The 24814-nt window shown below is 47.9% G+C and overlaps 2 protein-coding genes across 2 annotated transcripts; one reads left to right on the forward strand and one right to left on the reverse strand.

The window, feature by feature from the left end:
- The first annotated feature begins 3850 nt into the window (after window positions 1–3850).
- Window positions 3851–6600, forward strand: Smim33 (small integral membrane protein 33). The gene is given in 2 exon segments (NM_001432606.1): window positions 3851–3974; window positions 5321–6600. Coding segments are annotated over 2 exon segments (387 nt in total). The 5' UTR covers window positions 3851–3962; the 3' UTR covers window positions 5696–6600.
- Window positions 6601–10651: 4051 nt separating this feature from the next.
- On the reverse strand, window positions 10652–16898 carry Sting1 (stimulator of interferon response cGAMP interactor 1). Its single transcript, NM_001109122.1, has 8 exons — window positions 16635–16898; window positions 16306–16397; window positions 15715–15941; window positions 15380–15563; window positions 15042–15150; window positions 12550–12788; window positions 11772–11958; window positions 10652–11389 (listed from the first exon to the last, which is right to left on the reverse strand). The coding sequence occupies exons 3-8, from the start codon at window positions 15939–15941 to the stop codon at window positions 11196–11198; spliced, it is 1140 nt and encodes a 379-aa protein (NP_001102592.1). The 5' UTR covers window positions 16306–16397; window positions 16635–16898; the 3' UTR covers window positions 10652–11195.
- Window positions 16899–24814: the final 7916 nt, after the last annotated feature.

The raw sequence follows: 24814 nt of genomic DNA on the forward strand, positions 1-24814 counted from the left end.
GGGCAGCAAGTTCTTTTCACGGATGAGCCTTCTCTCAAATCTGTTTTTTATTTTGTTTTATTTTTGTTATTTAAATTTTATCTTTTTCCTCCTGAAGATTTATTTGTATTTTTAATGTTATAGGTGTTTTGCCTGAGCGTATAGTCTGTGTACCACATGCATGCAGTACATGCACAGGCCAGAAGAGGGTGTCAGAGGCTAGCTGGCATGTAGCTTCCGGGAACTGAACGTGGATCCTTTGAAAGAGCAGCAAGTGCTTTAAACTGCTGAGCCATCTCTCAGAACCCTGGGCTTTGGTTTGTTGAGGGCAGGAGGGTGGAGTATTCCAGTCTCAGGAGCTGAAGAATACATTCCGGGAAAGGGTGACACCCAAACTAGTGAAGGCAGATGAGTAATTAAGGCTTAGACAACAAGGAAAGGGGGCAGCTGTGATGCTGAGTGTAGACATGGAAAAGTGATGGAGAGGCCTGGGGCCATACTTTGGTTCCAGAAAGTTCTTAAAACTCTTGGGGAATAGTCTGGATCTGCACTGGCTAAGATCCAAGAGGACGGGAGCGGGAGGCAGTAGATCGCCAGAACCTTCCATTGCATGGGCAAATGATCAGTAGGAAACTCCATGGCCCACCAGCAAGAGGCCTCAGATAATAGAGAACCTAGCTTGGGTTCTGTGGAGGTGACAGGGTATGTTGTGGGCAGCTTGGCTAAGAGACAAGAAGACAAAAAGCTATTAATACTTTTTTTTTTAAGTCACTAGGTGAGGGGGTCTTCTGGGAGTCCACTGGTCTCCATATGAATAAAGAGAGACAGCATACATCCAGGGAAGGATGAGGAATGGCTGGTTATAGGCAACTAATTGAGACCAAAAATTATGTTGGGAAAAGTAGGCCAGGAACAGTAGTGCAAACCGATAATTTCAGTACTCATGAGACTGAGGCAGGAGAATATTGAGTTTGAGATTAACCTCAAACTACATAATGAGATCCTCTTAAACGAAACACAGAAAAGTGGTCATGTGCTGTATGCCTCCCGTCCTACACGCAGAGGTTGGGAGCAGACAGCTGGGGAGCATAAGGCCATTCTTAGCTACTCAGTGAGACGTGAGACCCTACCTCAAAAACAAATTAGTTAATTAAAGAGTGCAGAGGGTTGTCAGGTGTAGTGGCACACACCTGCAAGCCCAGCACTTGGAAGGCAAAGGCAACACGATTCCTGAGTTCAAGGTCAGCCTGGTCTACAGAACAAGTTACAGGGTAGTCAGAGCCAGGACTACACAGAGAAACAATGTTTCAAAAACAACAACAACAAAAGAAAACAAAATTCCCCAAAGCCAAACAACCCAGAGAGAGAATAATGCCTTGCGTAGGGATATAAATCAGAGTTCTCTAGGTAAGGTAAGGAAGAGAGGATTTCATATATATGTAAATATTTATTACATGTTTTAAAACGTATTTATTATGGGTATATACTGGGAAGGGGTGTATTCTGCAACATGCGTGCGAGCGCGCGTGTATAGGTTAGAGGACAATTTGTATGAATTGATCTCTTCTTTCCACCACATAAACAGATCCTGGAGACCAAACTCTGGTCATCAGGCTTGCAGTAAGTGCTTTTACCAGATGAGCCATCTTGTCAGCCTGGGATTTCTACTTTACTGGTAACATTTAGGTTCTTAGGTTTCTCAGCATAGAGAAAGGACAAATCTTTACAATGAAGTGTGGAATTTTTTAGAATTTGTCTAGCAAGTTTTGTGGCTTATACCAGAATAGCCCCCACCTACCCCAACTACCTCCACCTCCTCCCTCCTTGTACAAACAACAAAAGCTCGAAGTGATAAATATGCCAGCTCGCCTCAGCTGATGTTTACACATCTGCACAAGCATGACACTAGCTGGACACAGCAGTCTATACCTGTAACCTCAGACTGTGGGGGCAGAGGCAGGAGGATCACGAGTTCCAGGTCAGCCAGATCTATATAGTAAGACCTTATCTCAAAGGAAAGGGAGGGGGTGGCTACACTAGTCATGTATATACAATGACTATGTGTTAATTAAAAACAGATGCTGGAGCCAGGGGGTGGTGGCGCATGCCTTTAATGCCAGCACTTGGGAGGCAGAGGCAGGTGAATGTCTGTGATTTCAACGCCAGCCTGGTCTATGGAGCAAGTTCCAGGACAGCCAGAGCTACAGAGAGAAGCCCTGTCTGAAAAACAAAAACAAACACACAATGAGAATAATGACTAGAGAGATGAATCAGTGGTTTAGAGCTGAGGGCTTGGGTTCCATTCCCGGCACCCACATGGTAGCTCACAACCACAGCTCCGGTTCTGATGCTCCATTCTCTTCTCAGTGCCAGACATGCATGTAGTTCACAGACACAATGCAGGTGAAATACTTATATAACAATGAATATAAGGGGAGGGGTTAGGGGGAGGGGGAGGGGGAGGGGAGGGGTTAGGGGGACTGGTTAGGGGAATGTTGGAAGGGAAACCAGGAAAGGGAATAACAATCGAAATGTAAATAAGAAATACCCAATTTAATAAAGATGAAAAATGAATATATATATAATATTATAAAATTATATATAAAATAAATAAATCTAAATAAATGAAACTCTCTTGATGCAGTATGTGAAAATAAATAAATGAATGAATAAATTGTGCCTTTAATCCTAGCACTAGGGAGGCTGAGGCAGGTGGATCTTTGTGGGTTTGAGGTTAGCCTAGTGTACAGAGCAAGTTCCAGAACAGCCAGAGCTACATAGATAAATCCTGTCAATAATAATAGTAACAGGGCTGGAGAGATGGCTCAGTGGTTAAGAGCACTGACTGCTCTACCAAAGGTCCTGAGTTCAAATCCCAGCAACCACATGGTGGCTCACAACCATCTGTAATGAGATGGGATGCCCTCCTCTGGTGTGTCTAAAGACAGTGTACTTACATATAATAAGTAAATAAATAAATAAATCTTTGTTTAAAAAAATAATAGTAACAACAATAACAACAACGATGACGATGACAAGGACAACCATGATGATGAACAGATGGCTTAGCAAGTAAAGGTACTTACTGTCCTGTGCAAGCCTGGAGACCTGAACTTGATCCTCAGAATTAACATAGAGTAGAAAGAAAGAACCAACTCCGTAAAGTTGTCCATTGCCCTGACACAGTGCCCCCCCACATCATGCATATACATATATACACTTACACAGTGAAAAGTCAGATTTTTTTAAGAAAGATTTATTTATTTATTTATTTATTTATTTATTTATTTATTTATTATATATAAGTACACTGTAGCTGTCTTCAGACACACCAAAAGAGGGCATCGGATCTCATTACAGATGGTTGTGAGCCACCATGTGGGTGCCGGGAATTGAACTCAGGAACCTCAGGAAGAGCAGTCGGGGCTCTTAATCACTGAGCCATCTCTCCAGCCCGAAAAGTCAAAATTTTAAGATTTAAAATAATAAATTTAGAAAACCAATTTAGTTCTTAATATTTTAGAAATAAATGTGGTAAGGCAAAAATGGATGGACGGAGTTGTTGGACTATAGAGATTTAGAGGGATCATATTCAATAGTGCTTGAGCTATTACAGATAACAAGAACCATAGCTCCAGGAAATGGGGGGAGTAGGAGTGGGCAAGTCCTAGGGAGGAGTAGGTGTTTAGAATCTGCCTGGAGAGGAAGTGGGCAGGGCAGCTTGGGCTTCAAGGCAGCAAGAGGTATGAAAGGAAGTGCCTGGAGGATCAAGGTACTCTCAGAGTGGAAGGCTGGCCCAGGGTAGCCTAGATGTTCCCGGAACTATGAGTGCGGGAAAGAACAGTGAGGGTGTGTGCAGAGGGTGTGTGCTGGCCGAGGAACCCCACAGACGTGGCAGGCAGCTCCGGGTAGGGACTGGGCTAGAGCAAGGAGCTCTACCTTTGCTGGTATCCAGTCCCAAGAGAACTCAGCGCCAGCCCTGGATGATGCACCAGGTAGATTCTTCGCTCACCCCTTTCTGACGCACTGTGGGGGGCTCCATACTTTTCCCAAACTAAGCTTCCTTCTCTCTTTGTACACCCAGGGTTGCCCTCTGGCCCCAGGCAGGACTCCCATGACAACCCCCACCCACTCACACACCAGCTCAGCCCTGCATGAGAAGCAGTATTGAAATAGGACCTGGGCAACTATGACTAAGGGACTGAAGGAAAATCTTGAGCTCTTTCAGCCTCTCTGGCTCCAAATGCCTTCTACAGAGTGGGCCAAGTTGAGTGCTCAGAGTTGGAGAGGCCCCCAACTCCCAGGGTCCTATAGAATGATGGCTGGAGGGAGGGAGGGAGGCCACCTCACTGACCCTGAGCCACCTTCCTTCACTGAGATCCCCTCAGCCCTACCCAACATCTAGCAGGGGAGGGACATACTAATGACATGAGTTATGTCCTCAGCTTTCGATAGAAAACCCCAGAGATCCTGCCAAGGGTAGACTGGTGCAAAATCTCCTCAATCCATCCTGGGCATGGCCAGACATCAGCCCTCTCGATCTAGGCCTCTAGCACTTGGCCCCCAAATCTGGGAGGAATGGGGCATACTTACAGGCTGAAGTATAGGCGTGCACTTCATACCAAGTTTCTGGAGTTTGTGTCCCTCTTCCTAAACCTTTCCAGAGGGACCACCTCTCTGCTTTCCAGTGACTTAGAGTAGGGGAATCTCTGAGACCAGACAATGACCCCCTTTTTCAGAACACCCCAGAAGAGCTACTGCTTGCTGCCCACTACCTAGCAAGTGGGGCAGCAGCCCAGAGACTACTCAGATTTCCAAAAGAACACAGGATGGGGCTGGGGATTTAGCTCAGTGGTAGAGCGCTTGCCTAGGAAGCGCAAGGCCCTGGGTTCGGTCCCCAGCTCCGAGAAAAAGGAAAAAAAAAAAGAACACAGGATCTATGTGTGACTCTTGCTGGAGACCTGGAAAGGGGGAGCAATGAGAAAAGACTCTGGGGACAAACTGTTTTGCTCCAGACTATAATAAGGCTCCTCCCTTTGCCGGTCCTGAGTGATTTTTAACTCCTTATCTTCCAGGGGGTTGATTTGTATCTCTGTTAGTGTCTCCATCTCCATTTCTGTCTATTTTTATTCCTCTTCCTCCCCACCCCTGACCCCCCACAGCTCCCAGTGTCTGTCTTTCAGTTGGTTTTCATGAGTGTGTTGAACCTTCCTCTTTCTCCCCTTTCTCTATTACTGTCTCTGGGGTTTTCTGTCTTTCATATGTTCCCTCTCCTTTGGGTTTTCTTTGTATATTCCTGCCCACATCAACTCTCTCTCTCTTATCTCTCCTTTTCCCCCAGGATGGTTACTATCCTCCGCCTTCTCCACTTGTGAATGGTTCGTTGGATCAGGAGCCTCTGAGGCAGCTCCCTGATATGTCCCCTCGAGGTGGTGGCGGGCTGCCACTGCTCGCTGCCATCACCGCTGCCTTTGTCCTGCTAGCGATCTGCATTGTACTGGTGGTTCGCCTTGGGCCTATGCTGCACCAGGGCCGTGCTACTCTCCTCACAGAGCCACCAGTCCTGAAGCCAGAGAACGGCATTTATCTTATCCACTGGCGGATGCTGAGCCTACAGGACAGTTACACAGAAAGCCAGCAGCGACTTTTTATCCCTCACTCTGGCCCTGCCCTAGAAGGGCACAGATCCAGCATCGATGAAGTCACATATCTGTAGGAGGGTGATTTGGACATGGCCTGGCTGGTCTCAGAACAAGAAGCTGGACTGGAAAGTGAACTGAAGCCAGGGTATCAGAGCTACAGACTGCCTCTGGACTCCTCTGGAGCTGTCCTCGTACTTAACAAGAATGCAGCGTCATGGTAACAAGAAAAGCCACTTGAGGATCTTGCCTGGAGACATGGTGCCAAGGTTATCCTTACAAGGTTCCCCTCAGGGACCTCCAGAACCTTCTCAGAGTGCCATTCCCTTCTTGCACTTCTGATCTCCAACCCTCTTGAAGTAAAGTGAAGATTCCATCTCTGAGCAGAGGTCTGCAATGAAGGCCCTGCATTCACACACTGCTGGTCCACGGAGAGCTAAGGCAAGGGACCTGGGGTGTCTTCCCAGGATGCTTGGGAAAGGAGGCAACTCTATTGCCTTTCTGCCTCTGGAGGCCTTGTCGATAAGCTCCAAAGTCCCTGGGATTCCTAATCTCCATTTGGAGTTCCAGGATGGGCTTTGAATGTCCCCCAGGCCCGTCTTACCATCCTAGGATGTGACGGGCGGGGATTCAGAGACTCTAATTACCTCTTATTCTCTGTGTGAGGGTGCACTGCCGAAGGAAGCCCACGACTTGGTACGAACCACTCCCAGATCCAGAATTCTCCAGCTTGTGGGAAAGCAGGAAAGGGAAGGAATGTTATGGAACTTGTCTGGGGAAGGAGGGAGCATGGAGGGTCCATCCCTATAGAGAAGTAGCATCATTCAGCCTGTGGTCAGGAAAACGCAGGCCAGGGCCAGGTGAACAAAACTGGGCCCCATGGTGGCTCTCTGGAAAGGCATCCCTTTCTCTGGTACCTCAGAACCTCATTTATATGCAATCAAGACACCTACAGGCATAAACTACTTGTAAAGTGGCACTATAAACAGCTCAGTGGTACTGTCTTTTAATCTTAGCACTTGAGAGATAAAGGTAGGAAAATCAGGAGTTCAGGGCTATCCTCAATGACACTGTGTGTTTGAGGATCGGCCTAGAGTACATAATGACACCTGTTTATTAAGAAAGGGGGGAGGCCTCCCTTGCCAGCAGGAGAGCTGACTAAAGGTCGTGAAATGACTTGGAAAAGCAGGCCCTCACAGTAGAGTTGGCCTTGATAAAGTGGGGGCAGGTGAGCTGGGGCATGATCGTGGGAGAGCCAGCTCCACCAAGCATCTGCTGTGAGGTGGAGAGGGAGGGCAACTGGTGATGGCCTCCCCCCTCTCTCCCTGCAGTAGTCCAGACAGCTGCTCCTACCTTCCCAACCCCTGTCATGTAAGGGGAAGAGCTGTCCCTGCCTCTCACTGGCTGTAACACCCGGAAAAGCAAGCCCCAAACCTCACTTGGGCAACACAGGGGAGATGGTCCTGAGGATGAGGAATCAAGTGTGTCAGCCCCAAGGGTGAGAGCAATCCCAGCCCATCACTGGCTGCAGCGCTTCTGAGAGTGGATCCTGCACTTTGATTGGGCCCTGGAGGCGTGGGTGAGCATTCGTGAGGGAGTGCATGAGAGCAGAATTGCTGACCCTGCTTCCTGCCAAGGGCAGCATTGGTAGCCCAGCCAGAGGCAGTGAGTGAAAGCTCACCCTGGTGGTATGAGTAAGGGAGAGCTGTCAGGGTGGCCAGCTCAGCTTCCACCCAGGCCCCGATCCAGGCTTTGAGTTAGCCTACCCAATATCTACATCATGTGTGAACTGTTGGGACACATGAAAAGGCCAGTCCGGCTGTTCTGAAGCTGCAGGATCTCCACAGGGCAACAGCAGAGTAACCGGGAGGAGTCTGATGAGGATCCAATATTGATGGTGTCACAGAAGCCAAAGATCTGAAACCAAACCAATGACTCATCGCAATGAACATTCCCAAGAGATGTGTGGACAGAGGGGTGTACTGTGGGACACACTGTGACACACCACAGCATCCACAATGAGATGTTTTCTATGCTTGGTTTTGTTTATTTTTTGTTGGATTGTTTATTATTTGGGGGAGGAGGTTTTTAGGGCAGTGTTGGCTATGCTGGGGCACATCTTTAACCCCAGCACTCAAGAGGCAGAGGCAGATGTATCTCTCTGAGTCCAAGGCCAATTGGTTTTATGTAGTGAGTTCTAGGCTAGCATGAGCTCCATAGTGAGGCTCTTTTTTAAAAAAGAAAAAGAAAAAGAAAAAGACTTTTGTATTTGATTGCTGGGGAACTCCTAAGGATAAGTCATCCTTAAGGCCTTGGCCTCCCACACAATGGGGTGAAAATGTGAACAGAGAATGAACCCACCCCCTTGTGACTGCTTAAGAGGAAGTTGTGAGCCAGGCAATGGTGGTGCATGGTTTTAATCCCAGGATTTGGGAGGCAGAGGCAGGCAGATCTCTTTGAGTTCAAGACCAGTCTGGTCTACAAAGTGGGTTCCAGGACAGCCAGGGCTACATGGAGAAACCCTGTCTTGAAAACCAAACCAAACAAACAGACACAAAATGGTGTCAGCTGGGATTGCTTGATGTTGCTTCCTAAGAAGCACCTATTTGCCTATGTGCAGGACGCTGGACCTATCAGCCCCATCTCCTCCTCACAAACTTGGCAGAGATGCAATCTCCATTTCACAATTGGGCAAATGAGGCTCATTAAGATACCATGGTGGGGGGCTGGGGATTTAGCTCAGTGGTAGAGCGCTTACCTAGGAAGCGCAAGGCCCTGGGTTCTGTCCCCAGCTCTGAAAAAAAGAACCAAAAAAAAAAAAAAAAAAAAAAAAAGATACCATGGTGGACACAGGTACCAAGCTACCAAGCAACAAAATCAGAATTTGAGCCTGAGTTTCCCCAGCTGCACAGCCTAGGAACCATCCTGGGGACTGGTGGGTTGAGCGTAATCAGCCTGGGGAGACCCTTTATTCTAGGCTGGCTGCTGGAGGAGGAGTGTTGGGTGTGATAGAGGCTCCACAGTGCTGTGGCAAGATGGCTGTGACAGAGAGAGAGGAGACTGCCCCACACTTGATTTCCATGGTTCTGTTATCCTTAGAGTGACTGGCTTCCTTTCACGGCTTGTGTGTGTGTGTGTGTGTGTGTGTGTGTGTGTGTGTGTGTGTGTGTGTGTGTGTGATTTCTCCAAAGTGACATGTTGCTTGTAGTTTTGCACTACCCTTCTTTGCTCTGGTATCAATGATGCTACCAACCAGCTTCCCTTGAATCCTTGGATAACACAGAGAGAGAGAGAGAGAGAGAGAGAGAGAGAGAGAGAGAGAGAGAGAGAGAGAGAGAGAGAGAGAGAGTTGTTCATTTTTTTTCTTTTCTTTTTTTTCGGACAAAAAAAAAAAGGCCCTGGGTTGGGGACTGAACCCAGGGCCTTGTGCTTGCTAGGCAAGCGCTCTACCACTGAGCTAAATCCCCAACCCCTGAATTGTTCATTTTCAACTTGCCTTCTTGGCACAATTACTGGGTGCTATTATCTCCTGTCTGGAAAAACGTGCTCTTACTAATTTCTTATGCCTCTCCCACCTGCCCTAAACTTCAGTTGCTAAAGTCCCCTGACCACCTGCCTACAGAAACAGCCTGTGTGACCACTCCATTTAGACATCTCACACGGCTCTTAGTTCTTCTCTCTCCAAAGCATGGTGAACCTATTCTCCTCTAGTGACCTGGAAGTTTTACCTGTACCTTCCTCCCAGCAATTAGCCCATGACTTTCTTTCTTTTTTCCTTTTTAAAAAAATATTTCTTGGGCTAGAGAGATGGCTCAGTGGTTAAGAGCACAGACTGGTCTTCCAGAGGTCCTGAGTTCAAATCCCAGCAACCACATGGTGGCTCACAACCATCTGTAATGGGATCAGATGTCTTCTTCTTGTGTGTCTGAAGACAGTAACACTGTACTTATATACATAAAATAAAATAAATCTTAAAAAAAATTTTAAAAAAGATTTCTTTATTTTATTTATAAGTACCCTGTAGCTATCTTCAGACGCACCAGAAGAGGGCATTGGATCTCATTAAAGATGGTTGTGAGCCACCGTGTGGTTGCTGGAATTTGAACTCAGGACCTCTGGAAGAGCAGTCAGTGCTCTTAACCTCTGAACTACCTCTCCAGCCCGAGCCCGTGGTTTTCTTTACTGACAGATCAAGAACCAACTGGGAAACAGGACCTTAGCATCAGAACCACCCCCTATAGTGACACTGTATTCAGAAATATATAATGTGAGCTGAGGGCAACACACAAGCATAAAACAAGGGAAAGTTCAAAGTGAAACACTGAGCCCTCGTAATGAAAACAGAGGTAGAGGAAGGACACATGTCAAGTCTGGGTAAAGCTCATAGGAAGAACTGTCTGCCCTTCCAGAGAGGGTGACAGTGCCACCACAATATTGTTACAGTGGCATAGAGTAGGCTTGGTGTCCCCAAGGAACATCCTGTCTCCTCATGCACTCCTCTTCCCTGGTCCTTTCACATATCTCTCATTTGGGAGCATTTGTTCAGTGGTCTCTGCTTCTTTGAATGGTTCCTTCCCTGGACACACCTACGTACTATTTATGGTGTCCATGTGCTAGCTCCATTCGACCCCAGCTCCTGATCCTTCAGCCTGCCACTGGAGGCAGGAACACTGAAAGTAGAAGTGGGGTGTGCCCTCCGTGTGAATGGTAGTTCTGTTTGGATTGAAATGGCATCCATTGCCTACCGCCTTGTGGCAGGACGAGGAGTACAGGAAGTGCTGTATATGCACTCGGACAGGGATGTCACTCAGACAGGGATGTCACTCAGACAGGGATGTCACTCAGACAGGGATGTCACTCGGACAGGGATGTCACTCGGACAGGGATGTCACTCGGACAGGGATGTCACTCAGACAGGGATGTCAGGGGTGACGCGTTCCGGTGCCTCATTGTCATCACATGCTGGCAGAGAAAGACGTGCTCGAACTGGGTAATGTAGGGGTGTCTTTAGAACAACAGGTACAAGGGACATGAAGAGACCACAGACAGTAAGTACTCCAGTGTCACACAAATACCAGTGCTGGGGCAAGGAGAAGAGACCATTCTAGAAACCTGAGAATAAATATGTTTACTGAGAAGACAGCCTGGCAGGGCGGCCCACTGTGACTGCCTACAGAACACATGTTCCTTCTCCCTCTCTCCATCTACTGAGGCTCCCGTTGAACACACATGACCAGAAGCTGGGTCAGAGGTCTGCTGGAACAACCCACACAAGTCAACAGAGAGTGGAGAATGCTGATCATCATGGGAAATACTTGGCCTATCTCTCAAGTTTACCAGGCATTGACACCAAACTTCTACATGTATTGTCTTCACAAAAACCCTGAGTGGGCAGGGAATACCTTATGATGGCCTTTGGAGTGGGGCAGGCTGAGGCTCAGAGAGGTGAAGTGGCTTGCCCGGGAATGTGGGACTCATCTGGAGATGTGAAGTCTCTATGAGGCCCCCAGCCATTAAAGGGGAGCCCAGTCAAGAGGCTGAAGGGTCACTGGGACCCAGGCAAGGCTGTCTCATGCCTCAGATGAGGTCCGTGCGGAGTGGGAGAGGCTGCTCCATGCCACTGATGAGAAGTCTCGGCTCTTGGGACAGTAGGGAGGGACGAGGTGCCACTGAGGTCGGGGGGCCACTCATGGTAACTTCCTCCTTTTCTTCTTGCCGAATGTGCCGGAGCACCTCCTGAGACAGCGAGAAACTGTTTCCCTCTTCGGATTCTGGAACAGGGATGCAGGGTGGGGGTCAACAGGATGCACGTACCCTTAGTAGCCGCTGGGATGATCCTCCCACCTCATTCCCCTCTTCCCACCTACCACGCAGCCCTGAGGAGATCCCAGATATAGAAATAGTTATCATGGAAGCCCACCCTTTTGCTTTTGAGATGGTGTTCAAAAAAGGGCAAAGGCCTGCCTAAGGTCACACAGCCAAGGACCGGCAGAATCAAGACTGCCCACATTCAGATGTCAAGAAGGCATCTTCCAGTGGCAGGGCTTAACCCCTCTGACCACTTAGGAAAGCCCCAAAAGGGCTGCTTCCTTGTTCTCTGGCACCTCTGGGAGATGGGGTGGTTCCTGCCCTCCAGCTGTACCAGTCTCTTACCTTGGTAGACAATGAGGCGGCAGTGGTTTCGAGACTCAGGGACATCAGCCAGAATTTCCTCAAGTGTCCGACAGAAGAGTTTGGCCTGCTCAAGCCGGTCCTCCCGACTGAAGCCAGCTTTGCCATCCTGTGACATGGCAAACAAGGTCTGCAAGGGGGTGGCGTACTCCAGGATACAGGCACCTGCCTGATGAAGATGAGCAAGGTTAGACTGAGCCACAACCCTGACAAGAGAGTGGATCCTGATGCCAGAGGCGGTGGCCCTACTCCCTCAGTCTGCAGAACCACAGTCCTGGGGTTTGACTGCTCTGCTAGGGCCTCTGATGCCCGCTTCCTAGCTTTAAGCCTGGGCTGGGCTAATCCCTTCACAGATCCTTCGCCCACCATCCCGGAGCACAGCATTAGGACTGGAAATGGAGTCTCGGGAGGGCTCTAGGATTTTGCTTTGCCTGACGCTCTTCAACACCCACAGCAAATTCCTCAAATGCTCTCATAGCCTTCATTATCGTGTCCCCTTTTCTCCATTGTAGATTAGGGATCACGCCCGTCTCACAGATTGGTGGTAAGGTTTAATGACGTGGCCTTATGTTGTACATAGGGTAGCTTCTGCTCCATAAATGTTACTTCTCGGTGACCTTCAGAACTGAATTTTGCCTTGTCCTGGGACTAGCTGTGCAGACAGGCTCAGAGAAGACATGAATTCTTGTCAGCATGTGGCTAGGAGTTCAGGGTTCTAGGAAGATGGACCTTTTCCCCAAGACAAGCTCTGTACACTTACCGGCTGCCCATTCTCCAGAAGTTCATAGACACTGTTGGAATAAGCCCGATTCTTGACGCCAGCACGGTCTGTGTTTTGCTGGGGCAGCATATCTCGGAATCGAATATTGGGGTCAGCCACACTCAGATCATCAGGCACCCCACAGTCCAATGGGAAGAGGATATACAGCCGCCGGCTCCCCGCACCCGAGAGCATGTTGTTGTGTAGCTGATTGAACATCCGGATCCGGGCCTGCAGTCCTGCAGTGGGGAAGCCCAAGAAATCATCCCATTACTTTGTCTTCCACTCAATCTAGAACTGACACCCAGCTTATTAGCTTCCTCAGTGTGTGGGGGTCCCATGTCTCTCATTGTACAGGAAGGAGATTTGGGGAAGGAGAGAATGTTCAGGTATCTCCCCTTCCCACCCCTTACTCTATGCGTGCGTGCGTGCGTGCATGCGTGCGTGCGTATAGTCCTAGCTTCCCTGGAATTCCCTCTATTAGACAAGGCTGACCATAAACACACAGAGATCTGCCGCCTAAGTGATGGAATCAAAGGATTGTGCCACTATTCCTAGCCACTGAATTTCTGTGTCAGCCCCTACCACCACTACCACAGTAGTCTGGGCCCTGAGAGATTGGCAGAGCCCTGGTTAGTGGCATTCTCATCATTCTCTGATAGACAATGACAGACATCTAGCTCTAAAACCTTTCTGGCTTCCATGGTTACTAGGCACATGCAAACTCAGCTAAGCATGCAGTCAAAACATCATATGCATAAAAATAAATTTTAATTAAAGAAAATATTAGGGGTTGGGGATTTGGCTCAGTGGTAGAGCGCTTGCCTAGGAAGCACAAGGCCCTGGGTTCGGTCCCCAGCTCCGAAAAAAAGAAATTAAAAAAAAAAAAAAGAAAATATTAAATTAAATATATAAATCTTTAAGAAAATAGGATTAAGATAAAATATGAATGATAATGATTTCATACAGCATATAAGTTGAAAGAGAAAGGGCACATGAGGAAGATCTAGCATGTAATAATATTTCTCAAGCCAGGTGGCACAAGTCTTTAGTCCCAGCACTCAGGAGGCAGAGGCAGGCAGTTCTCTGTAAGTCTGAGGCCAGCCTGGTCTACAGAGTGAGTTCCAGGACAGCCAAGTCTACACAGAGAAACCCTGACTAGAAAAACAACAAAAATAAATAAATAGATAAATAAATACGTTTCAAAAGCACTTATTGGGGCTGGAGAGACGGCTCAGCAGTTGAGAGCACCTGCTACTTTTCTAGAAGACCTGGGTTCATGGTGGCTAATCATCTGTTACTCCAGTCCAGGGGATCCAAAGCCTTTTTTTTTTCTGGCCTCTGCAGGCACTAGGCACTCACACGGTACATAGACATACATACACGCAAAACATCTATATAAGCACATTTTTCTTTTTAAAAAGTATTCATGAAAAGCCAGGTGTAATGGCACGTTCTACAATTCCAGGCAGAAGGATCACAAATTCAAGGCCAGCCTGGTTTACATGTGAGTCCCGGGCCAGCCAGGGCTACCTACCTACTGAGTTCCTGTTTCAAAAGACAAAAGAAAGAGAAGGGGTGGGGATCATAGAAGGAATGAGGTGACAAACACCCGTAATCCTAACTTTTAGAAGATGAAGGCTGGTGGAAAATTAGGAGTTTGAAAACAAGCACACAGCACACACAATTCACACAGGGGCACACACAGATATCAGTTACGACAAGTAGATACATCTTTAAGAACCATAGGATAACCAGGCTGGGGAGCTGGGTCAGCAAATGAAAGTACAGGAAAAGCTGACACTGAATTTGAACCCTGGAACCCATGTAAAAGGCCCGAATGAGGTGGGGTGCACTGTAATCCCAGCATTCCAACCCAGAGGTCCAGGGCCATGACAGGGGAATTGGCTATGCAGCAGCAGAAGTAAGAAAGACCCTGCCTCAAAAAGGTGGAAGGAGAGAACTGGCACTCTGCACAGACCCACACACACAAAATAGAAACTGAAGGGGGAGGAGACAAAGGCAAGCATCCGTAGATGAGAATTGGGTGAGGATGACTAGCATTTCACACGAGCTTACTGTAAACAAGCGCAGTCCTCGAGCTGGTAAGGCTCAGGGAGCAGAGTGTTTACTGGGTCTGCACAAGGCCCCAGTCAGTCCTCAAGACAACAAATTAATCAACTACAAAAACAACGATAAGAAAGGACAAGTGTAGTGGCTCACATCTGTAATCCCAGGATTTGGGAGGTAGGTGAAAGAGGATCAGAAATTCAAGGTTATCTTCAAATAAATAGGGTGATTCAATGCTCCCTGGGTTTATGAGCTCCTATCTCAAAGATCACACTAAAACTCTATAACACCCTTCACAGGGACAGGGATGCCTTAGGAATTTCATTATATGGCAGACAAGGAAATACTTCGAGAAGCATGGCAAGGTACAGCAAAAGCTGTGTGTTTTGTGATCCACAAGTGAGCATGCAGAGGTGGCCTACCTGGCAAGATCAGCTTCAGGTACCCAATGTAGTACGACCAGGCCAGTCCATGGGCAACATTGAAGTTCTTTTCTTCACAGACCGCAGAGACTTCTGCTGGGGCCAAGCTCTGTAGACAGCAGAAGGGCCTAAGGGACACTCAAGAGGAACCTCCAAAGCCCCTCTCTTGCACGGCTGCCCGCTTGGTCTCACCACTGCTATAAATCCATCATTCCAAGCCTTCATAACCCCACACTCAGATCGCCCACCTTTAACTTAGTCTCGGTCTCAGCACTGAGCTCAGACAACAGTAGCCATGGTTCCATCTACCCACACCATCTGTCTCTTCTGTGTCATACCTGAAGGTCCAGGGTCATGCTTAGGGACTTTGAAAGGACCAGGATGCCAAGATGCCAAGCAAGGCGCAGGTCAGAAGTATTTTCGAGGGAGCAGTAGAAATAAAATGACAGTAGGATCAGGGCCATAAAGCAGATGGGACTCCCCACGCAGGCGCGCACAGCCTTCCAGTAGCTGCCCTGGTACCTGCAGGACAGCCTAACCTCAGATCCCAGGCCAACTCAGCTGACCATGTCCAGGGAAGACAAGGTTAGGAGGGCATGATCAGGGAAGACCAAGGTGAGGAGGTATGATCCTTGCTGGATATCCAGTCTCCACGGAGACCGCAGAGGGTTACCTGGACTGGACATGGCACAACTCTTCAGCCAGACAGCAGAGCTTTTTCAACAGTAATCCAAGTTGCTGCGAGGCTACGTGAAGTGCTAGGTAATGCAGAGTGTGACTTGGTGGTTCCCCTGTCATCCAAAGGCTCATCAGGCTGCCCACCAGCAAGACGAAGGCTGCCAGTTTGAAGCGGTAACTTCTGGGCCGTGGGATGGATGGATGCAGGTTGGAGTATGGCATCTGTGGGCATCAAGAAATCCACGGCTATGCTCCTGGGTCTCTCCTGTCCTTCAGGGACTGAGGTCCTGACTAGTCATCTCCCTGGGTTTCCCATCCCAGGTAGTCTGTGGAGTCTGCTCTTGGATACCCTTCCCCCCCACCCAGGAGATGTCTTGGGCACATAGCACCCTACAGCACCTGTCTAGGAGAGATTCATAGTAAACAGCACATATCTGTGAGCCCCGCTGAGCTCACTGGTGTGATAAAGAAGGAGGAAACTGACAATCCAAGACCTAGACCTTAGAGTGCTCTATGCTGACCTCCCCACCCAAGGTCTCTCCCACCATGGAGTACCAAGACGTTACGGCCCCATTTCTGATCCTACCTTCTGCTTCCTAGACCGAAGTGTTCCTGGAACTGGAGAGACTATGAAGAACCCTTCCGTAGCGACCGGCAAGTGGCCTCTCAAAGGGCAGACTGAAGAAGAAGTGTCAAGAGCAAGTGCAGCTTCCTTAGTAAAACCACAGCACTGGCCCCTTGCCAGATCACAGTTTTCAGTGCTCTGGGGAGAATGGTGTTTCCGCCAAAGCGCTCCCACCCCACCCTGCCAGCCTCCATAAACAGGTCTGAGTATAAAAGTAGGAGTGAGGCTTGAGATACCCTCCCCCACCATTGCCCTTTCCTAACACGGAGGGTGTTCAGAAAGTCACTCACCAGCAGTCACAGCCCCGCACTCCGGATTCCTCTAAAGGTCCGTGGGATGCAACACGCTGCAGTAGACACCAGGCAGGACTCACACAAGGACCCAAAGTGACAGGGCCCCCCACAGGATTTCAAGATGCCCCCAAACCCTCCACTATCTATCCCTAGGACATCAGGAGGGAGGATTGCACAGGAGAGATTGAGAGGGTAAACAGCACACTCTACTTCCTGAAATCTCGGGCTCTAAGCTAAGAATTTAGTAGAAGCCCAGGAGAGGAGGGGCGATCTTTCCGGTGAAATGACCACACCTCTAACTTAGCAAGCTCTGAATGGCTGAGTGGGAGTAGAACCACATAAAAGGCGGGAGGGCCAGGTCAGAAAGCCCCTGAATCTTGTTTCTTTCAGTTCAGTTCTCCCAGCGTCCCTAGGGAAGAGGCTCAAATTCTCTCCTGGTTTTTTGTTTGTTTTTACAATTACAGTTGATTACTTTTTGTTGGAGGAAGGCACGGGACAACTTATGAGTCATTCCCTCCTTTCACCCTGTGAGTGCCAGGGATCCAACACAGACCACAAGCATCTCTGTCCTGCTAGCCATCTGTCCAGCTCTTCATCCTTCTTCTACATGAGGGTGATCTGAGTGTTGGAGAGACGGCTCGGTGGTCAAGAGCACTGACTGCTCTTCCAGAGGTCCTGAGTTCAATTCCCAGCAACCACATGGTGGCTCACAACCATCTGTAATGGGATCTGATGCCCTCTTCTGGTGTGTCTGAAGACAGTGACAATGTACTTACAAACATAAATAAATGTTTTTTTTTTTAAAGAGGGCGAAAAAAAAAAGAGGGTGATCTGAGCCCAGTGAGGTGCACTAACTTTACCCAAGTCAGCCTGAGGAGTCGCTCAGAAACCAGTTGGCTCCATGCCTTGTTTTAGGAGCAGATAGAAGATGACAAGATGAGAAGTTCATCCCTCCCGGGCAAGAACTTGACCCGTCCCCATATCACAAGCAAAGACAGAAAAGTGCTGACATTCAGGGGCTCCCCTTAACTCCCAGGAATACTCTGTCTTCCTGGAAAATCTCTGGATTTTTAAAAGAACAATTTCCTTAAAGTGCAGGGAATTCCCTACACGTTCTCTTCCTCATAGTTGCCTGACATAAAGAGCTAACTGGATAGATGACGGCAGGAGAGAGGATGACGCCTTGCATTAGGAATCTGCGTGATTTTTATTTCATTTTCCCTTCCTTCACTACATGGAACAAGATCATTTATATGGTGTATACAGTATACAGTAGAGGAGAAGGACGGGTGGGAGGGCACACGCCTGCCATCCCAGCACTGGGGAGGCTGAGGTACGAGGAGTGGGCAGAATTTCAAGAAAGCCTGGTCTATGTAGTGAGCAATAACAATATTCAGAAAGGAGGGGATGGGAAGATGGTGCAGAGGTCAGGAGCCTCGGCTGCCCTTCCTGAGCACCTAACTTAGTTTCCCAGTACCTACATGGTTGTTCACACCCAACTCTAACTCCATCTTCAGGGCTCTGATGCTTCTTCTGGTCTCTTCCAGTACCAGGCATCCAAACGGTCCAGGCATACACACAGGCAAAGCATCATGTACACTAAAGAAGTTAATTAATTAATTAATTGACACGCTAGTTATTTGTCTTGTTTTCAATATCTAGTTAGATGAAAACCTCTTGATATCACTTCCATCTGGTCACTGCTTTCTGCTTGCTCTGTCCACTGTTCTGGGCAGTGTGCATGCATGTTACAGAAGGTACTGTACCTTAGGAACAGTGTGATGCAGGGAACGGTGGAGACCAAGGAGAGAGAGAAGCCAGCAGGACCTGGTGAATGGGTTGTGGTCTACAATCAGCCTGGACTGATTACAGCAGAAGTTTCTGTGCAGTGAGCAGGAGAGATACTGAAGGGCAAGTTTCCGTTGCCTGGTCCCTTAAACATCCTGCCAGCGGTTCCTGCCAGGGGTTACTTTTGTTTTATTTTGGAGACAGGATCTCGTGTAGCCCAGGCTGTCTTCAAACTCAAGATATAGCCAGGGATAACCTTGAACCCCTGCTTCTCCTGCCCCTACCTCCCAAGAGTGGGATTACAGATGCACAGCTCGCTGCCGGGCTGCCCATCGCACGTGCTGCATCGCACGCAGGGCATCATCTGAGAGACTATGCTATTCATGAACAGGTCTGCTGGTGAATCTACTAAGCCAGGCCTTGAACTGGCATCCACAACCAAGCAGGGCAAATGGGTAGCATAGCATAGCTGTCCAAGTAAGTATTTGACTACACACATGACGAGTGCTACCAAAGATGCACTTGACTTGCTGCTCTGGTAGGCAACCAGAATGCCCAGGTCTAGACTTATTGCACATGTGTCGTTTAAGCTAAATTTGGAAGCCCCATGAGAGAGATGAGGACAGCAGGGATAAGACATTCTGAAAGGAGAGGTATAAGCCTGGGGTCAGTTGGGTCTTGGCCAGTGGAGGATGGAAACGTGATGAAAATGTGCAGGAGAGCATGTGTCTACTCTCCGAGGCTGCCATAACCAAGTGTCATAAAACAGTGTATTCTCTCAGCCTGGTGGCGGTGGCTCATTCCTTTGATCCCAGCACTGGGGAGGCAGAGGCAGGTGGATCTCTAAGTTCAAGGCCAGGCTGGTCTACAAAAGGAGTTCTAGGACAGCTAGGGCTACACCAAGAAATCCTCTGTCAAACAAAACCAAACCAAACAAACAACACAACATTATTCTCTCTAAAGCTTGGTAGCCAGGACCAAAGTGTCTGAGGGCTCCAAAAGACTCTCCTTGCCTCCTTCACCTCTAGCAGGCCTTGGGGCGGGAACTGAATGTCTACCTCCGTCCTCACCTGTTGCACTGCCCGCATCTGTCTTTACCTAGCGTTTCTTTTCCTATGGACCCTGTTAGATGGCATTAGCGCTCTACCCAGTGAGCTTATTTTGCCTCAATTACATTCAAAGATGTCCAAAAGAATGTCCCACAATAGGCTGCATGGTCTGAATGTGGTTTCCATTCCAGGATTGGGTACTTAGTCCAACCATGGTTCACAAAGACGAGGCATTTTGGGAGTGATTGGGGTTAAAGAAGTCATTATGGTGGAGCATCTGTTATCTAATACTGGTGGATTTATAAGAAGAAAGGAGCAGTGAAGATACACACTACTTTCTCTTGCCTCAGCCAGGCACAGTGGTACACTCCTGTAGTTCCAGCCCTTGGAGAGTGGAAACTGAGAGTTCAAGGTCTTTCTTGGATAAATAGTGAGTTTGGGACAGCCCAGACTGAATAAGAACCTGTCATAAATCCAAAATACATACGTATGTACATACATACATACATACATATATACATATGTACATACATAATTACTTGTCTTCGGCCACATAATGCCCTTCCTTGGTATTTTGCCTGCAAGAAAGTTAATACTGAGTGAGGCCTTTTGGCCTTGCACCAGAATTACAAATTGAAATATAGCTGCTTTCGTTGTAGCCTATCCAGTCTGCATTGTGCTTTTAGCAACAGAAGACAGACACAGACACAATCCTGGAAGACAGGGCTTCCGAACACTGGGGATACAACCAAATCTCTGACCTCGTCAGTGACACAAGAGGTTGGGGGAGCTGACGAGGATACTGAGGCCGAGCCCTGGGAAAATCAAGTGACCGAGCTTTCGTGAGACTGTCCTCCACATGTAGATAGAGAAGCTTTACAGACAGGCAAAGAGTATATATTTGTGATTAGCTCTCATCAGTCGAGGAGAAGGTCAAAGGCCCTGGAGGTCGGTTAGCTTTGAGTTGCTGTCTGGCATACAGACTGTTACTCTCTCGCCCTCTTTGTAGTTGCTTCTTCTGTCCAGACATCCATAAGTGCTGGTCTGAACAGGTCCTTATCTCTATTTCCCAGCCAGTTCTTGTCTTCTCCAACACTCATCACTGATGCTCTTGGAAGATGTCTCTCATTTATCCATTCAGAGGGAGCTTTACCCCGACACGTGTCGTGCCTGGTCCCTCTGGCCTCTCAGAGCCTCTCTGGCCCACACAGTCTCAGCATCACCTAATCCTGGGAGGAAATCACCACTGGGGAAGTTTTACTCTTAGGACCTGGTGGACCTGTGACTCAGTCTGACTTCTGTCTCTCTAGCTGCGTGACCTTTGCCAGGTGTAATTACGCACTCCATGGTTGTAACGTTTAGAAGAAACCCTGCTCCCCTGAGCAAGTCTCTATTCTTTCTCCATACAGCTCTCCTCTAACCTCTAACTTCTGCCTTTCCTAGATTTTCTTTTGAGACCATGTGGGGGTTTTAATTTTTTGAGTTATCATTCAAGGTGTTGGGTTTTGTCAGGCTCCCAGACCGTAGCACAACTGATGCCGTGACGGAAGCACCATTCGAACCATAAAACTCCGAGTGTGGACAGCACCACCTGCAAAATGAACATAGGGACCCAACCCATCAAAGTCCATTGTTCTGGGAAAGTCTCTAAACATATTAACCTTGCTTTCAGGCTTCCGTAGTTCCCCTAACTGTTCTTGATAGCAGAAGAACATCAGCTCAGGAGATGGTTTTTGTGCTTGAAAGCTCTGTTGTGGGTTGGTCTGCTGTTCTGTGTACAAATTCTCAACCCCAAGACCTGGTTGCCATCCAGATGAGTGCATTCTCGTGTACACCAGCCTTTGCTCTATAAACCTCAGCTCCCCAATTTAAAGCTATTGGGCAATAAAAGGCTAGAGCCTGTGATTGACAGGAGAGAGAGAGAGAGAGAGAGAGAGAGAGAGAGAGAGAGAGAGAGAGAGAGGAAGGCGGGACCTCAAGAGAAACCACAGAGGAGAAGGAAGACAGAGAAAACAAGAGTAGATTATGATCGTGTGGCCAGGAGAAGTGTCCTGACGACAGGCTGGTAAAGCAGAAGCAGCCTGGGTGAGACTCAAACAGCAACTAACAAGTGCCTTGGAGACAGGTGAGGATAGCTTAGAACCTGCCCAGTCTAGGCTTAGAGCTTGTAAATAAAATACCAGGTTTCTGTGTCTGTCATACTGGCTAGCTAGAACAAATAATTCATTTACAAAGCTCACCCTGGGAAAGGTTTGAGGCAACACTGGGTTACCAAACATCCAGTGTAGTTGCCAGTCAACTAATAGAGACTGTGTATTGGCTTAAACCAGTGTCTGAGGGGTCCTCACTGGTAGATAACTCAGGTCAGGTTTCACAATGCCAGCAGAGTGTGTTTAGCAGATTCTCTGCCCCAGCATCTCCCAGTTCCCTCTCTCCTCCTACCCTTTCCTGTAACTGCCCTACAGGCTGGGCTACTTTCACTTCATGCTTCACAAGGCTCCTCTGCCCTTCCCCCACTTCCTTAGCACCTCTACCCCCTCTTTGCCTCCTGTCTAATAGTTTTTTTTAAATAATGGTTTTACTCATATTTGCATGAATGTATATAATGCATATATACATTACAAGCCAGAATTAAAAGTTTAAGTTCATCCTTGAACTTCTTGGCTACATGGCAACTTTCGGAAAAGCCACGGACTACAAGAGGAGGCTCAGAGCAGGAGAGTGCAGAAAGAAGGCTCAATATGTAAAAGTGCTTATACTAAGCCTGACAACCTGAGTCCTGAGTTTGATCCCAGATCTTACACGTTAGAAGGCAAGCGCTAACACACACAAGGCTAGCACACACACACAGTAGTAAATAAATAAGTGTAATTGCTAAATTTAATTTAAAAATCTCCAAGTAGGGAAGTGGTGGCACGTACCTTTAATCCCAGTACTAGGGAAGCAGAAGCAGGCAGATCTCTGAGTTCAAGGGCAGCCTGGTCTACAGAGAGAGAGTTTCAGGACATTCAGGGCCACACAGAAGAAACCTTGTATAAATAAATAAATAAATAAATAAATAAATAAATAAATAAATAAATAAATAAATAAATAAATATCAATCTCCAAGAGGTAGACAAAAGCTATGTGCATATTCTAGGCACAGACCTGTAATTCCAGCTACTTGGAAGGTTAAAGCAGGAGAAGCTCAAGGCCCAGGTCGGTCAGAACTTCAGAGTGAGTTCAGCTTGGGCAACCAAGGAAGGCTATCACAAAATCCAAAGTAAAAACAGGGCTGGGTATGTAGTTCAGCAGTGTGTGGGGTAATCGCCTCAGGTTATGAGGAACTGAGTCAGGGTATACCTGGCAATAGCCCCTAGCCATAAAGCGTAGATTAACCCCAGCCTGACCTGCTCCACCTGCACAAACATATGCCCGGGTATCAGAAACAACCCACCCTGCTCCCAGTCAAGCCACAAAATTTAGCTGTAACTTCCTGGTAGCTACTCATGTATGTGTGTATTTACTCATGTATGTGTGTATGTGTGTATGTATTTACGTCTGTCCCTTGGCCCCTCTACATGATTTTGGCCTTGTCTCTCGGAAATGCTCAGGCCCCTCGCTGCTCCAATAAAGCACACTAAGCCTGTTGAGAGTCTGTCTGCCTCATTTTCTCTACAACAAACTTTCCTTGATCTATTCACGGAGAGACCTCCCCAAGAAGCCACCTCAGACCTCCTCTTATACATCCTAAATGCTGAGATAACAGGCTTACACCAACATGGGGTGTGTGTGTGTGTGTGTGTGTGTGTGTGTGTGTGTGTATTATATGCACATGTGAATAGGCCTGTGTGCAAAGTCCAAACAAGGGCATCTGGTGTCCTCTATTATTCTGACTTATTCCTCCAAAGAAAGGTCTTTCCTGAACTCACAGCTTGCAGTTTCAGCTAACCTGGCAGACAGACAGCCCCACAGACGCTCCTGTCTCTATCCCCAACTCCCTTTTGGGGTTTTGTTCTGTTTCGATGTGATGTGGCTTTTGTTTTTGTTTTGAGATTCTATTGTTTAGTTTTGGCTACCATTGAACTCACAAAGATCCCCCTGTGTCTGCTACTGTGGTGCTAGGATTACTGGGGCACACCAGCCCTCCAGCCTATTTTGTTATTTTTAGACAATTTTCATGTAGCCCAGGCTGGACTTCAATATATAGCCCAGGCAATCCCTGATTCTGCTGCCCCAGCCTCCTATGCTCTTGTATCACAGGTTTGCCTTGCCTGACCAGGCTTTGCTTACTTCCTGTTTGTGTTTTTGAGACAGGGTTTCTCTGTGTAGCCCTGGCTGTCCTGGAACTTGTTCTGTGGAATTTCTTACCTCTCTCTCACGAGTGCTGGGATTAAAGATGTGTACCATCAGGGCCAGATCAACAGACTTTTCTTTTTAAGATTTATTTTTATTTTTAATTATGTGTAGATGTGTGAGGACATGTGAAGTGTGGGTGCCTGAGGAGGCCATAACACTGAACCATCTCTCCAGCCCCTGTTTGTTTGGTTTTAGGCAGGGTCTCACTATGTAGCCCAGGATGGCCTCAAATTTATTCTTCCAGCTTCAACCTCCTTGTAATGCTGAGATTACAAGTACAGCTCACCACGCCCACCGGTCCTTGGCTTTCTGGATGGGCTGTAAGCCACAGGAGGACAGAGCATAACCCTGTTCACTCTCTGATGTGGCCGTCACTCTTAAGTCACTAGAGACAAAAAACCCCAAATGACCCAGCAATCTCTCTGGATGTTGGAAGACTAGACAAACTTCTCCTTTTGACTACTGAGAGAATACTTAAGAGAAGCTAAAGTGAATGTCTAACTTTGGAAATTAGGAAGTGCTTTCTAATAACCTATGCTGCCTTGGGTGAGAGAAAAGGGCAGACACAACTGGGTTTGCAGGAAGCCTGGTGAGCTCCTTGAGGCACAAGCCGCAGGAAGATTCTAAACTGAACTGAGGTTCTGTATCCTCAAGGTCCCAGGCTAGCTGGGCTGTTACGGAAGTCACAAGGATGTCTTTGTAGGGGAAGGCGAGGGGTAGTCCCCCAACCCCTCACTGGAGGGATTAGCTTCTGATTCAGACTGGTGGAACAGAGCTGACAAATTCAAATCACATTTCCCCATTAGCCTGCCTCTTCTCGGGCCTGGGAGATGCCATGTGACTGGCTCTAGTGACACCTGGTGGCCAGTTAAGCTAAAAGTCTATTGGGTTCAGGTTTGTACCTCAGGGCCTAGTACAATGTCTGCCTTGGAAAAGACCCTCTCTTCTGAGAGGTAAACGGATGACTGAGAACAGACTGGAGATGAAAGGGGGTGCTGTGTC

Source organism: Rattus norvegicus, chromosome 18 (genome assembly GCF_021556685.1).
Source record: "Rattus norvegicus strain SHRSP/BbbUtx chromosome 18, alternate assembly SHRSP_T2T, whole genome shotgun sequence".
Taxonomy (NCBI): Eukaryota; Metazoa; Chordata; class Mammalia; order Rodentia; family Muridae; genus Rattus; species Rattus norvegicus.

Bases quoted from the DNA above. Each gene is read 5' to 3' on its own strand.
- Sting1 (NM_001109122.1), bottom strand. From the start codon at position 15,941: ATGCCATACTCCAACCTGCATCCATCCATCCCACGGCCCAGAAGTTAC. The intron at 12,789-15,041 runs GTAGGCCACCTC...TCCCCACTGCAG, and splicing joins CCTGAAGCTGATCTTGCCAG to GACTGCAGGCCCGGATCCGG. The intron at 11,390-11,771 runs GTAAGAGACTGG...TCCCTGTTCCAG, and splicing joins CCGCCTCATTGTCTACCAAG to AATCCGAAGAGGGAAACAGT.